Genomic DNA, 16,377 nt, shown 5'->3' with positions numbered 1-16,377 from the left:
TATATTATTAACAATATTTTAATAATATAATATTTTAATGAAAATGTGTTGGAGTCGGATATGATTTTGTATAGAAATTTTGAATTTTGATTTAGGAAAAGAAAAAATATGAATGGCAGCTTTTCTAATAGTCAATGACGTGTCACTCACTGATTGGATGCTAAACCCCTGTCAGGAACGGTGCTGTCAACCTATTGTTATCTTGAATCTCAAGCTATTTGTATATATACACATTATATTGCTTCCCCTTCTCACTCTTTACTGCTGTGCTGCAAAGCCTCCGGTGGCCGGAGATCGGAGACTCTCGCAAACTGCCCCATCGGAAATTAACTCCACGATGAAGATCAACGTCAAAACTCTCAAAGGCACACACTTTGAGATCGAAGTCAAACCCCAAGACACAGTGCGCCTCTCTCTCTCTCTCTCTGTATCTGTATATGTATATGTATATCTATATATATATGTGTGTGTGTGTATATGTTCATATGTTTGTGCATAGATACGTAGGTATCCAGGACATGTATGTATACAGACATACATACGAATTATGTGTTTATATGAAGCATAATATAGTTTTTGATTGACTTTTAAATAGACGAATGCTTGCAGGTACTAGGGTTTTTAAGGGTTCGTATTTTGTTGGATGTAGCCAATTATATGTGATAATTGAGATTGATTATATCAATTCTGTTCCTGAATCCATCCATTTGAATAATAAGTTACACTTAGATTTGTATGTCATGGCAAGTGCTTTCAAATTTAACACCAATGCTGTATCCGATCAAGTTCAATGCAATCAGTACATTTGTTATAAAACAGGAGAGGTTCAAAATTCATATCAATTGTGAAGTTGCAAAGGGAACCCTTCGATTGAAGTCAAATTCTTTCTTCTTTTTTGGAAAGTTTGGTGTATGAATTTTTTTCTCTCTACGTCTTTACAATTCAAATACTTGAGAAGAGTTGTTGTAAACTTTGTCGAGTATTATCATTCAATTGGGAAACCGGTTTATATTCCTAGTTAAGTTGGGCACTGTGTACTAATCTGTGATATATGGTAATAGGTGTGGCATTTTGTGTAGTAGTCCGTATTTCTGTGAGGGCAAAATCAATTATTATATTAATAGATTTGGGCCACAACTATGTTGCATACGATAAAGCTTTGTGTGCTTCAAAGTTCAAACGCCTGATAATCAAAAGGTACACCCAACTTCCAAAGAACAACAAACCCTGCTGCAATAGACTGAACTTAATCAGAAAAGAAAAAATGACTAGCAAGCTTCTCACATGAAATTTCACTCAACTCCACCAACTGCAGATGCAATGCTCTCTACACGCTTGGAATGAGAAAAAAGCCCTTTGGAACTTAAAGTAAGAGTATGTTTCATCCATTGATTCATGATACCCTTAGATCAGAAGGGGAAAAACCACCATCAGTTCCGTGACTTCCATCACCACTACAAGCTGCTAGCACACCCTCTACGAAAATGCTTGAAAACCATAAAGTTCTACCTTTAAGCCAAGGCAATCATAAACACAGGATAATTTGAAGACCAAGCAAATAGGACACCAACTCTGAGAAACCCTGAATAAAGAAAGCAAGGGTAATTCACACCTTGCCATGCTTTAGCGATGCGGCTTTGATTAATTGATTGTGTCCCAAAATAACTACACACATCAAGGGAAACAAGAAGGGTAGTTTTGGGCTTTTACTATAAATAGATAAAAGGGATGAAGAAATAAGAAATAAGAAAGCCCCAACTCTCAGAAATAAGAAATTTACTGCTAAAATTCATGATAAAGCTTAGAACATATGCTTGCCGAAGAAAGGAGATGAGACAAGTCAACTGAGTAGATCCTTTTTCCTTGACTTGTACTGTGCTCGTGGTTTTAAACATGGGTTTAAGGCTTCATTTATTGTTTCTTTCAGGTTGCTGATGTCAAGAAAGAAATAGAGAAAGTACAGGGTCCTGCTGTTTATCCAGCTGCACAACAAATGCTAATACATCAAGGAAAAGTTCTCAAGGATGCTACAACGCTGGAGGAGAACAAAGTTGCTGAAAATAGTTTTATCGTCATTATGTTAAGTAAGGTACTTATTGGCATTTATGGTATATTACATGTTTGTTTTATACGTAAACCAATTTCTAAACAAAGAGACAAGTTTCAATGTTGATTTTATATACGTGAACTGGTTGGAAAAGGTAAGACTAAGTTACGTATTCCCTAAGCGATGCCTGATTCAAGGAGATTATTACCGATATTCCTTCTGAAGGAAGTAGATATATAAATAACTATTACAAAATGGGAAACAGCTTCATGTCAATTATAGCGTTATAGTTTCATTATCTTTGCTATTTATTCTTTTTGGTTAAAATTTTTGCCAGCTTGTGTAAGTAATTCAATTTCGCCACTGACCTAGTATGTATTCTGTCAATTGTAGAGCAAGAGTTCAGCAAGTGGGTCATCAACCACCGTGGCTGCTCCTGCAAATGTGGTTAGTACAAATTTTTACTAATTTATCTATTCTTCCGGTTTAGAATGCCACATATTTCCTAAGGAACTTGATTGTAGATGCCACTGGTTTTCTAGATTGGCCACCCTGTTCATTTACTTCTTCTTAGCGTGTAAGCATACTTGTTCCAGTTCAGCGTAATTCTCAAAAGATCCAAGTATTATTTACTTAAGGAAAAAGGAGAATGAGACCATCTGGGCTTTATTTACGCAAGATGTTGGATCAACTGCTTTAAATAGGTCGATCACAGTTTTTTACTAAATCTGCACAATCTTTGTGCAAGTTTCACAGATAAACCAGTCATAGTAGATCAGGATCAATCAGTAGTGTATAGCCCAACTGAACTGAGATGGATTCTAATTCTCTTTTTCTCCTGACCTGGATTGAATGTCAATTGGTAAAATCTGGATTCACAGTTTGGGGAAATTAAATAACAAAGGGATGCATAGATTTGAGAGAAAATGAAAGAAATACATATCCTCATTTCTTTTGTTTATGATACTCAACTTCTATTACAGTCTGGTTATGATCAAATCGATCTAATTGATGGGAACAATAAACGGATACCTAAACTTCTATGATATCGTTTGATTATTGCTTTCCCCTCTCACACAATTACTTCATCCAAAAGGAACTAGGGCTAGGGCTAGGGCTAAAGAGAATGTTAGGGAGGAAGATAGGTTTCATGAATGGATGTAAATTATATTCAATTATGTGTATGCTTCTTGTTTCTCTATGCTGGCTTTAAGGTTGAACCAGCACCTTAGATTGACACCAAAAATGTTGTAGAATATCTGATGCTTATTCATGAAAGTACATGTCTAAGCAGAAGTTTCTCTAAACCCTTTTGGTTGGATTTCTTCAATTCTAGGTACTGTTAGTAAATGCCTAATTGGAAAGCTGCTTATGTGAAAAATTGGTTGGCATTTTAGCATGCTATATGCATTACATAAATTGACATATGTATTGGAGCTACTTGGAGGATTATTGTATTTAGATTATTTCCATCCAAATATATATTCTAACTCGGTGTTAATCTAGATCAGTTAAAACTGAATTATGTTAAAGTGTTAACTAGCTACCATATAAAATGCTGATCAAGGGTTCATCCATTCAGGCTCAACCTGCGAGTGCAGTGGCTCCTTCGACCCAGCCTTCACAAGTTTCTCAACCTGCTCCGACTGTGGCACCGTGAGCATCTATTTTTCATGGTTTTTTTTAAATAACTTGGAATTTTCATTTCTTTTGCACTTCACTTTTTTTGTAGTTAATTACCAACTTGGTGTAACTATGCAGCTCAGAATCTTCTCTTCAATCTATTCATGATACTGTTTCTGTTCCTGTTCCGGTCCCGTCTCCTGCCACGTAAGTACACATCATACCCTTCCTTTCTTGATAAAATACCACTGTCTATTTCTTTTACACCCTTGATTATGTTAAGTTTATTTAACAAGCTTTCTCTTTATCTTCACTTTCCTTTTTGTAAGCAGAGGAGAAACAAACGTATATGCTCAAGCAGCTTCGAATCTAGTCGCAGGAAGTAATTTAGAGACTACTATCCAGCAAATCCTCGATATGGGTGGAGGAAGTTGGGACCGGGAAACAGTTATTCGTGCACTTCGTGCTGCATTTAACAACCCAGAGAGAGCTGTGGAATACCTGTATTCTGTGAGTTGGCTTCTATTTCTCTTTCAGTTCATTCATTTATTGATACTCGTTGGATTTTGTTCCATGTTCTTTCTGAATGGCGATTTTGTTCCATGAAAAGCTAGCGCTTCTTCTAGGTGTTCTATCATGAGAGATTACTTTCGAGTATGCAAGCTCATTAACACACCTGGATGCATTGTTATATAAATAAATATAAAATTGCATAATAAAATAAAAGAGAACAAGGGTAAACCCTGATATGCTATATAACAACGCCAGAGAAAAAAACTAGAAAGAACACAAAGGGATATATTTCCATAGAAAGTGGATATGGCTACCAAAAAACACCGCATAAACACGTTTATGTTAATAATTTCCTATTCTATGTTCTATAACAGCATTTTAAGCTATCGAAAATGAATTATTGCAGGGTATTCCTGAGCAAGCTGAAGTTCCACCGGTGGCACAAGCTCCTGTAGGTGGACAAGCAACAAACTCTCCAGCTCCAGCTTTGGCTCCGGCTCCGGCTCCGGCTCCAGCCGCCCAACCAGCATCCCTCGCTGGTGGTCCTAATGCAAACCCTCTTGATCTTTTCCCACAGGTAAATCGCTTATATGGTAATTAGTAATTCTATTTCATTTTTCCTATGATGGTTTTTATGATCCATTGGTACTGGTGGGTGACACTATTGCTATTAATAGGGGCTTCCGAACGTGGGTTCAAATGCAAGTGCCGGTACCTTGGATTTCTTGAGAAATAGTCAACAGGTAGGGTTGAGTGTTTGTTCTTCGATTCTCAAGCTTCCTGTGAGTGTAACTATCGAGTTCTAATGTATGTATTTGTTTTATTTAGTTCCAAGCATTCCGAGCCATGGTGCAAGCCAATCCTCAAATCTTGCAGGTGATTTCTATTAAGATAGTTCTTACCAGCTAAAGTTATTCTATTGTAACTCCTGCATCCCAAATGAATAAGCCCTTTGCTAAAAAAAATTAATAATTCTATCAAGATTCATCGATGAAGGTTACCTATTATTGAATTTTTTTAATATATGATGTAAAAAAGGCGCTCTCGTGCAATAAATCACCACAAATCACTGCTAATATATTGTGAAAGAACACAAATGACTTGTAATATAATGTAAAAAACCCGCTCAACTCGTTGAAGGTAGAGGTTAGGTCTATACATATCTTACCCTCCCCCGCCAGAGGACCCCACCTCCATGTGGGACATACTGGACTCGTTTGGTTTTATTTACTTGTTTGATTTGAGACGACCGAACGTTGGAAGGTTGATCGAATCTCATATAAAATATTATATTTGCATTTGCAGCCTATGCTTCAAGAGCTAGGAAAGCAAAACCCAAACCTCATGCGGCTTATTCAAGACCATCAGGCGGACTTTTTACGCTTGATAAATGAGCCTGTTGAAGGCGAGGGGTGAGTTCAATTATTATTAGATTCCATATTTTTTGCTTTCATTCTGCCTTTGATAAATATACGTTTCGCTACGTTCTATGCTGATGTTTAACAACCGTGGAATCAGAAACGTTCTGGGACAACTGGCTGGAGCAATGCCGCAATCTGTAACAGTAACACCTGAAGAGCGTGAAGCAATTGAACGTGTAAGCTTACCAGCTCTATATCTTTCATTCATTGATTCCTTCTTAACAAATATAGTGCATTTGGTATGTAGGACAGGACATAACAGAACAAAAACCTGTCAGCTCATGTTTTATGCGACATTAGAACAGGACAGGACATAACAAAACAAAAACCTAATCTCTCATGTTTAGTGTGACATTAGACTAGAACAAAATAAGACATGACAAGCTTGTTGTCTCGTGTTTTGTTGAGATATTAGACTGAGACAAGACATGACTAAACAAAAATTTGTTGTTTCATGTTTGGTGTGACATTAGATAGAGATATGACCGAATTGAGTGGGACAAAAAATGCAAAAGTAGGTGGAACAAAAATCAGGATTGGACAAAAATGATAAATTACTAAACTACCTATGGCAAATGAATATCCTAAAACCTTGTGGGCTTATACAATCTTTGACCTGCCTACCTCAATGTTTTCCGTTTAGTCTTGTCAACACCATAGAACCTTTGATAAGTTTTCTTCCATACGGAGAACTGGTTCTCTTTTTTCCATACAGATATGCGTACATCCCACCTGTAAACCCCACTTTTCCATGTGGATATACTGGTTTGGTTCGGATTGGATTTGAAATGATGAAGGTTGTTTTATGCAGCTGGAGGCGATGGGTTTTGATCAAGCATTGGTACTGGAAGTATTTTTCGCTTGCAACAAGAACGAGGAGCTAGCGGCTAACTATCTTTTGGATCATATGCATGAGTTCGAAGAGTGAGTTAAAAGGATTGTGGTTGTTTTGATTACATCTTTCCTAGTTCTATGTGACTTATCTTTTGAAGTTTGACGACATTATTTCCTACAATAATGGGTTTAACTATTCATGGTTGGTTGTGGATTTGCATTTTCATGTGTTATTAGGATTATTGAACTTTATATCCCCTTCCTTTTCATGCCTAGGTCGGGTCGGGTCTAACAAGCAAAGTAAAATCAACCCAACCCAACCCAATCTTTAAGTTCCTTTTAGAGAGTGGGTACACTGTTTCATGTACATCATCTAGACAAGTAATGGCTTAACCGATAAAGTCTATAGACCCAAGAATAAACAGCCCTTGGTGAATGAGGGTTGTTTTTGGCGGTGGTTTATAAGGGTTTTTTAGTGCTCTATGAAAATTAACAAGTTCGGTAATATTCATGCTTTTTTGTTTTACGTTTCCATCTTTTCATATGGATATTAAATAGAAATTATTGTTTTAAGACAAGACAAAAAAGTGTTCTGCAAAGTTTCTTTTTTCTGATTTGAAAAAGATAAAACCAAAGAAAACGTGTTTACAAAAATCTAGGGTATAAAAAAGATAAAGACACTTAGGGGTCGTTTACCTAAATGCTTACCCAGTAAGTGTTTGACTCTTCTATAATTTATTTTATTGGGTAAGATTGTAGTACATCAAAACGTATCATATACAAAGTAAGACTCTTCATCCTTATCATCGCTCTTACCGGGTAAGATTCTTGGCCCTTACCATGTTCATCCGATGAAAAAAATTACCTGGCAAGTACTTACCGGGTAATCGTTTAGTAAACAGTCCCCTTACATGTTATGTCTCATCCATCTAGGGATAGAAACACTAGAAATTCTGATATACTGAGGTGGTTAATTTTAAGAAATGAAAATGAAAATAGGAATGAGCATCGTATAATCAATGAAAAAATGTTTTTTTATAATATTTTCAATACAAATATATTTCGTCCAACTTGAAAATATAAAATATGTTTCATTCAACATTGAGAAATGGAGCGACGTATGGAAAAAGAGGACTGAGTGGGAATTTAGTCAAGTATCGAAATTAAAAGGGTTTGGAGTAACGAGTCCATTATATTTAGGGGTGAGCATAGGCGGGTACCTGTCCTATTTGACAGAACTGGAACCGGCGGTTCTTGAGATATTGGAACCGGAACCAGTTAGAGCAGTTCTTGAATTTTTGGAACCAGAACTGGAACCGTAGAGATTCGGTTCCGGTTCCGGGTACCCGCTTTCTAAAATATTAAAATTTTGTTATTTAGAAATAAAAAATAAAACATTGCCAAAACACTAAGTAAATAAACAAAAATACAAATTATACGGAATAATGGTTATAAATATTGTTTAACGATTACAAATCATAATAGACTAATAGGAAATATTGAAAGTTTAACGATTGCATACTATAATTGTAAATGTTCAAAGTTTAACGATTATATACTACGTATCCAATTAAACACATAATTTAGAAAAATACGAATCATTTTATCTCGTGACTGTGATGATTCTGAATCTCATTTCAAATTCTCACGGTGAGAGGCCTCAGGCCCGAGAGTATGAGGCGTAGAGACGGGACCAAAAATCTAATCTAGAGTTCTAAGTTCTTGACCTAATTTAAATTTAGTATTAAAAGAAAATTAATTATTTTTTTAAGTGAAAAATACCGGGTACCCGGTCCAGGAACCGGTTCCGACGGGTACCCAGCGGGTAACGGTTCCGAAAAATTGACAACCGGAACCATTCTCAATCGGTTCCGTATTTTAGGAACCGGAACCACTCATATCAGTTCCGGTTCCAAAACTGGCGGTTCCAAGACAGTTCCGGTTCCGCAAGTAGGTACCCGGTTCCGCTGCTAACCCCTAATTATATTATATCAAATTAAACTACATTTTTCATTCATTCTCATTCTCATTCTCATTCATTACCCCTCAATACCCGCTTAAAATTTAGATTTTCTAAAAGCATAAACGTTCACAAAAAAAATGAGTAATTACATAAAATATAATTGGAGTTTCACACCGTTTAGACTTGGAACTATTTCTGCTCTATCTATGTGGAATCTCCCATCTGTTCTCAAGGATTTTTTGGAGAGTAAATATGAAGATTCTACATATTCTTACAATATTTGATGTTTTAATGTTGGCGAGTCTCCATCCACCAATACAGAAAAAGTTGCTTCGGTTTTCCATCCTCATATGAGAGCTCGGAAAGTACATTGGCAACGCATTGACATGATGCGATTCGTCATCCTCCTAACACGAACCCAACGTTAGTTAGGAACGTGGCTCGTGGTTTTTTTTTTTTTTATTAACCTGTACATCCAACCCGCTATGCAAGCCGACTAATCCCAGGACGACCACCTGCTTTGCAAATAGCCCGGAGTCACCGCATTTGAAACTTCGTGGCGACAAGGGGATTTTTATTCCTCCTTGGATTTGAACATGAGACCCCCTGGTACTTTTGACCTTTGGAGCCAAACTCAAACCAATCAGACACCACCCTTGTGTTATGGCCCGTGGTTCTTGCTACATGAAACAATGTCCTCGAATTCACAAGATTTCTGGAAACATTTTCCTTTAGTATTGTTGGTATTTTAAAGCTAAAAAAGTCGATTATAGGTCCATTGCACATAGATTACGAAATGAGTTACGAAAAAAGTTGAGAAATGATTTACATTATGAAATACTTTACCAAACGGGTTGCGGTTACCAAACGATTTACGCAAAAACTTCACTCATCCAAAACTTTATTCTAAGGGGTTGTTTAGTTGATTTCCATGAAGGGGTTGTTTACTAGTTTGTGGGGCTTATTCAGACAGCGATACTAGGGTGTTTACTTAGAACTTAATGAAAATTAATTTCATCATCTTATTCACAGAGATAAAAGACCTCATTTGTCCAGATTTCAGCCAACAAAATGACAACTCCTATCCCTTGGTTAAACATGCACAACACAACCTTAACGCCTGACCGACGACCTCTCTTCTCTATTCCCTGGCGAGCAAGTTCTCAGGGCCGACGACCTCTCTTCTCTGTTCCTCGATGATGTCACTTCTCAGATCACCCTCTCCTCTCTGCATCTCCTACCCTCATCGTTGCTTCTCCCCACAACTGAAACCTTGCATCTCCTTTCCTCATAATCGAAACCCTTCCCTCATTTGCATCCGTTCTTCAGCAAGAAACAAGACCCAACGACCTCTACATCTCCTTCCCAACCCTAATTGAAATCCTAATCTATAATCGAAACCCTCACCCTCTGTTTAATTACCTTCTTCATTCATTCATCCTAACCGAACCTTATCTCTCTCACTTTCAACTTGGGTTTTTTGTATCTTGTTCAACTGAGAACTTGGTTTGGTGGATTTCCACAAGTTTACCTTATGGTTCATATTGTTCCATTGACATCAACAGAGCATAGATATTATTTTGGTTCTATATGTATATGTAAACAAAAACCGGTTCAATGAATAACAAAAGCGGTTGTGGTTGAGTTGAAAAAATTGTGTTAAAGTTTATCTTTAGGATGATGAGAGATGCAAACCATGAATCTGTGGAACTGAACGGTAAAACGGTCATTTATATCATTCAGATAAACCAAGAAGTTACTGTATCAATTTGTGAACATTATCAGGTCTACTAAATAAAACTTGAAAGGCAATAAGCAACAAGAAGTTACTGTAAATCACCACCACTTTGCTGCCATAAGTTAATAATATCAGTGGCTTGATTGAGAAGAATAATTACCTGTTTTTGAGAAATCCAGGGCTTACTTTCAAGCATCATCTTAAGCTCTTCCCAAGCATCTTTTCTTGGCCAAAAATAGTAAGGACTTACAGGAATGGTTCCATATCCCGGAATCACTTGGTCCAGGGCTAGCCCGATGTTTTTCTCCATCCAAATGAACTTCAACACCAGCCGAGGTTTCTCCATTGGCTTCACAACCACTCCAAGCTTCTACAAAATCAACCCATTTCGAGATTATATATTTGACATTGCAAAACATGCGTGAAACACTGCATTTTCACACTTGTCGTTTATGAAACACATGAAAGCTGGTTTGTAGTTTGTATGAATTATTGGGTTTGTAAAATAAGGGAACTCTTGTTATATATGACTCTCATGTTTCAGTGTTCAACCCCAAAACCCCATATGCAACTTTTCATTTTTCTTGATTCTTTTTACAGCATTCTATCAAAAGCCCAAATTGCTATTTCACCTTGTGAGTCCAAATTGCAAGTTGTGTGTGTGCTTTTTATCAGATGCATACCAAAATTATGCAGCTTTGGATGCTAATCAAGTTTAAATTCAAGATCTGTCTGAAATTAGTAACAAACTTCATATCAATTTGCATTCGAGAAATACCAAGCTTCATGTGCATGGGTATTACTTACAGTTTTTCACAAGGCATCCGTAATTCACATACAATTAACAATCAGGAGGGGACAATAAATAGGAATTAAACAGAGAATCATAGAGGAAAGAAGTGGACCTCAGATTCCAGTGGCGTTTCAGCTGCAATTACTCCAGATGCCGCTGCAGTAGGGTTCCTGAATCTTCTGGAGGCATGGCTGAATTTAGCAGCGGCGGGGAGCTTGAGCAGGGGGAAATTAACGGTGGAGGGGTTCAACAGGACTGATTCCCCATCAACGTTTGTGCCAGTAGAGGGTTTGTAAGAGCAATTGCTATTCACACTCATTCCCAATGACGATAACATCTTATTAATCAACTGTTGGGGGAGAAAAGATTGAAAAGGAATTATTAACATTTAATGGAACTGATTTTTGTTACACAAAGGCCTTTTTTCTTTTCTGTAGTTAATAGTTTTTTTAAGAAAATTGTGGCAAAATTATATTGGTATGTGAAACGTGAACTATACAGAAATAGATAAAACTATAAACACTTACTGGTTCAATTACCTTACTAGATGAACATAACAAGGACCAATAATTTTGCCACAAATTCTGGTTGATTTCGAGAGTTTTTCGGTTTTTTGGGTTAATTTCGTAAAATTTCTCAACTTTAAGGATTTGATTCTTGTTATCCTTTACCTTTTTTTCAAGGTTTTTAGTTTTGTTTCCTTATACATCTAGGATTTTAGTACCAAATAGGATGTTTTGCATATTAAAGTTAACCAACCAAATTTAAAGAACCCTAAATTGATTAAACAAATAAACATCAACAAGACAACAAATACAGTTGAAAAAATTGAAAATAAGGTAAGAACATTAACAGATATGAGGCAAATCTTGGGCAAAAGTATAGATCAAGAATCAAAACTCAATTACTCAAATTGTAAAAACTCAAAACAAACAAAAAAATCATGTAAACGAATAAATGAAATCATGTTACACATTATAACTGAACAATTAAGGGCAAATGGCGAACATCAATTTAGAGCAAAATTTTAAATTTGAGTCATGTTTTAAAAAAACCTGAATGAGAGATTGAGAGAGTGACTGAATGAGTGTGAGAGGCTGAGAGGATGAGAGTCAAGAGAACCGGTCGAAGCGGCGGAGACTGAGAGGCTGAGTGGGAGAGAACTTGGCGCTGCCTGCTGGGCAGAAGTTTCAAGATGAGAGACAGAGACTCTTGGGGTTGTTCATTTTTAGAAATGAGAAACTCCCCACTCCCACAGCCCCTCATGCTCTTTGAAAAAAAAATCAAGGTCCTCCATCTTTGTATTTTGTTTAATTACTGCATATTTCATAAATGATCCCTCCGGCTGCGTTTGGTACATGGGATATGATAGGACAAAACTCACTTTCCCACGTTTGGCGGGACATGTGACAGGACAAGAACTCATCGTTCCATGTTTGGCATGATAGGGACAGGGAGAAGAACTGGGACAAAATGGGACAGCGTGGGACAAAAAGGCTTTTTTTTGTTCCACCAAAATAAATCGAAAACAAGATGGGACAGAAATGAGATATAAGCTAAAATATTACTAATCTACCCTCGTCTAATATATAACCTCAATATGGTATTTGTTTTAATGGTCACCACCACCAGTCGCAGCCACCGCCGCCATCGGCCACCTCCTCTACCACCTCCACAACCACCGACCACCACCGCCACTACCACCGTCCGCCACCTCCATCACCACCATTGGCTACCACTACCAATTCCCACCACCACTACTATCTCCACTACATCAGCCACAACTACCTCCTCCACTGTCGGCCGCCAACACCACGACAATCCACCATCTTCACGTCCTCTACAACCACCGTCATCCACCAACCACCACTGCCTCTACCCCCACAATCAATGTTGCTGCAACAACCTTCATTGTGCCTCTGTCAATTCATAAGGATCTTCCAAACCAAAAAAACATAATTTTCATTCAAATTTGGTACTATTTATACATGTAGACGAAGAATCGTGTGAGAATAAGAGTTAAGGTTAGAAGGGAATTGATCTGGTGCTTCTCATTAATGTTGGTCTAGTGGAACTTTTCAATTAATATTCATCCAAGGGTGGACCCCTTCTTACCCTTCTCACCATAACTCTCACTCTCACCATAACCCAACCCTATATATATGTATGTATTTATGTATATGAAAATTGTGTAAAAATGTTTATGCATTAAATGATTTAAATATTATCTTATTTGTGTCATTTATAACTATTATATGTTATATAAAATCATCAAACAACTTTTTTGGGAAACTTGTCTAGTACTATCCTATCCGATCCTATTCGTACCAAACACCAGACATACACTCCTTTCCAGTCCTACCCTCTTGTCTTGTTTAGTTCTGTCATGTCTAGTCTTGTCTAGTCCTATCATGTGCATACCAAACGCTACATCTATGTCCCGAGAAATAACATAAAATGGGATCAGATTTCATTTGGTCCCTTAATTTTTAAATTTGGTGCACCTTTACCATAGCCATTTTTCAAATATTCCTGAGCACCCCTCAAACTTTAGCGGGTGCACCTTTCATACCCCAAAAATTTCTTCTCACAATTTTAGATTAGCGGGTGAACAGAACCCCGCTCCCCAACCTATAGGTCCACCCATCTTTAGCTTTGAAAAGTGTCTCAACACGTTGCTTGTTAAGTTTAACCTTTGAGCATATGGGTGCTCAAATATGAAAATCTTGAGAAAACAGGATGTAAAAGATGAAAAGCGACTCATTTGAATCAAATCTCATACAAGAAACTTCCAACAAGTTGTTGAATGTGTTTAATGAATGACATGAGAGGATTAGGGCAAATGAAAATGGTCAAGATCAAACATCACAAATGATAGATTTTATTACATATTAATTCTTCCCCAGCTTATAAAAGACCATGATGAAGCAGTGAAACATATCTTCCAATTAGAGAACAAAAATCTTCACTCACGTAAGTGACCAAAGTGAAGGAAATGGAAACAGAACAACAAATCCACAAAAATGTAACTCTGGCTTAAGTCATGAATTGATGTGTTGCTAATGTAAATTCAATCCTCCCCATCTAAGTCCATAATTTTCCTAATACGGTAGTAGTAGTACCTTGTCTTTCTGGCTTTCGACAATTGGTCAATAAGATCTGGTTAATAGGTCGGTATTTATGCTTGGACTTGATAAAGAAATGCTCTACAATCCTCAAATTATCATTAGAATAATAAAATTTCTTTGTTAAGATACATCTGCCTACAATTTGTAAACAAGCAGGTTCATTGAGATGGAGCAAGGGAATACTCTAACTAGGTAGAAAGTTTTGACTTCAAAAACATTCCAACTATCTGACTTTGTATTAGCAAATTAGGGAAAGCCAAGAAAACCCAAAAGCTGTTGCTGCATAATTTCACAAAGCATCTTATCTGCCACTAACAATTCTGTGTGTTAGAATATGTGAAACCCACATATTAGTCTCTAAAAGAGCATTCGAGAAGACAATGGAGGCTCCGATATATATTAAGAAAAAGGGTCCAAGTCTAGCCTACGTGGCACTCTAAACATAGTAAGCAAGCACAAATGAGCTATGAGAGCAGTTTATAAGCTAACCTTCCAATATCTGTACATTTGTATTCAAACTAACAAAACAAGCATGGTTTAGCTATGATGATCTCGTTTTATGAGTTTGATACATCCAAAATCCAACACACACACAAAATCTATAGGGTTTAGGTAAGACAGTACAGTTCATGCATTTTTACGATTTTAATTGCAAAAACACCAAGATTTTTTTCTCCATATCCAAACTCACAAAAATCAAATCCAAAAATCAAGTGATTCCTGCATATGTTAATCGAAACGGGGAATTACCGAGTAGAAAGAAACTACAACCGTTAGGGCGTGAATCAAGATGCGATGCTAGGGTTGGGGAATTGCCGTTCAGCAGTGGACGACGGGTAGGGATAGGGGCGGAGTGCCAGCGGCCTTGAGACTAATCAGAGGCAGAACCACCGAGCAGCGTCGCACAATGGGGGAGGGAGGGAGGTGGATAAAGGGGAAAGATAAAAGAAACTCTCTTTTCATAACTTTTTATTCAAAATTTAACTTTTCTTCCGACAAAATATGTTTATTCGAAGAAAAGTTAATCCAACCCAACTCATTTATTTAAACGGATTAGATGGATTACCTCATTTATTTAAATGGATTAAAATTTTCAACTTAATCTGTTAATTTTAGGTTGGATTTGGACCGGGTTAACGAGTTGGGTTATTTTTTACCGGATAAAATGCATAAAATAGCAATCTATTTTTATAAATTTCTTTATTATAGTATTATATTTTCAGTTTTTCTTATTACAACAATGTAATTTCAAACTATTTTTTATTAGGATATTGTACTTTGAAAAATTTACCCATTATAGTATTGGGTAACCTTTTGATTTAAATTTACTCATTATACCAGGTTTCCATGCCACCTCGTTGCCCATGTAGGTTGTCCACATTTATTATAGTGATGTGACTTTCTTATTACAACATTATACTTTCAAAATTATTTTATTATAGCATCTACTAAATTTTTATTAAACAATATACTTTTTTAATATTTAGATATTTTATATTTTATTTAATAAATATATTAAATGAATTAAAAAATCTAAATTATTCATTAATATATCAATATTAATAAAACTAGTAGAAAACAACTTATTTCGTTAATATTTTTTTAAAAATATGTTTTCTGTAAAAAAGAAAATAAGAATTGTTCTTTTTTTATCAAAAATATAATATCTTCTAAATAATATATTATATTTGTTCAAAAAAATTGACGTTTAAATATATTAAATTTGTTAGATTTTTTTTGAATTATTTATTAGTATAACAATATTAAAAAATTGTAGAACACAATTTATTTCGTTAACATTTTACAGAGAACTTTAAAAGATATGTATTTTTTTGAACAACATAAAATAAGAAATGTTACATTTTTTATAAACAAAATATATCTCGAAAATAATGCAGCATATTTATTTAAGAAATATTTTACTCTAGAATATTTAATTTGCATATAACTTAATAAGAAAAAGTCAAAAAAATTAAATGTTTTTTTTAAATCATAGCAATGAAAAATGAAAATCACTAATAATAATTTGAAATAAGTTTTTATTTTTATTTTAATAAAGTCATCAAAATGATGGGTCATCCACATCACCTCATTAAAGTCATACAATGTAACACCTCATTCCACACATTGCATATAACATATACTTCATACATAAGAAATACATGTGTATACACCACATAAATTCCTTAGTACAAGAATCTACCTTTACATAATACAAGGTCCAAAAATTCAAAATACAGTTCTTGTACTATCAAGTTTTATCTAGCAAAACTATATATATCATCAGCAAATCTTCATGCAAATATACACATAGGGA

The 16,377-nt window shown here is 35.9% G+C and overlaps 2 protein-coding genes across 3 annotated transcripts; one reads left to right on the top strand and one right to left on the bottom strand.

The window, feature by feature from the left end:
- The first annotated feature begins 272 nt into the window (after positions 1-272).
- LOC112513124 (ubiquitin receptor RAD23d-like) lies at positions 273-6,685 on the top strand. Of its 2 annotated transcripts, none has more exons than XM_025119274.1 (12): positions 273-403; positions 1,928-2,089; positions 2,441-2,494; positions 3,630-3,703; positions 3,809-3,877; positions 4,003-4,180; positions 4,590-4,760; positions 4,861-4,926; positions 5,012-5,059; positions 5,489-5,595; positions 5,702-5,780; positions 6,416-6,685. In XM_025119274.1, exons 1-12 carry the CDS (start codon positions 338-340, stop codon positions 6,530-6,532), a joined length of 1,191 nt encoding a protein of 396 aa, XP_024975042.1. In that variant the 5' UTR covers positions 273-337; the 3' UTR covers positions 6,533-6,685. The 2 variants fall into 2 exon arrangements, with proteins under 2 accessions (XP_024975042.1, XP_024975041.1); XM_025119273.1 differs by having other exon boundaries at positions 4,000-4,180.
- A 3,427-nt stretch (positions 6,686-10,112) lies between these two features.
- Positions 10,113-15,007, bottom strand: LOC112512748 (30S ribosomal protein 3, chloroplastic-like). Its single transcript, XM_025118869.1, has 3 exons — positions 14,811-15,007; positions 11,045-11,281; positions 10,113-10,509 (listed from the first exon to the last, which is right to left on the bottom strand). The coding sequence occupies exons 2-3, from the start codon at positions 11,267-11,269 to the stop codon at positions 10,228-10,230; spliced, it is 507 nt and encodes a 168-aa protein (XP_024974637.1). The 5' UTR covers positions 11,270-11,281; positions 14,811-15,007; the 3' UTR covers positions 10,113-10,227.
- Between the last annotated feature and the right edge of the window lie 1,370 nt (positions 15,008-16,377).

Source organism: Cynara cardunculus, assembly GCF_001531365.2.
Source record: "Cynara cardunculus var. scolymus isolate 2C chromosome LG 5, CcrdV1, whole genome shotgun sequence".
Lineage (NCBI taxonomy): Eukaryota > Viridiplantae > Streptophyta > Magnoliopsida > Asterales > Asteraceae > Cynara > Cynara cardunculus.
Note: the sequence above shows the minus strand (reverse complement) of the source record. Positions and strands in the feature narration are given on the sequence as shown.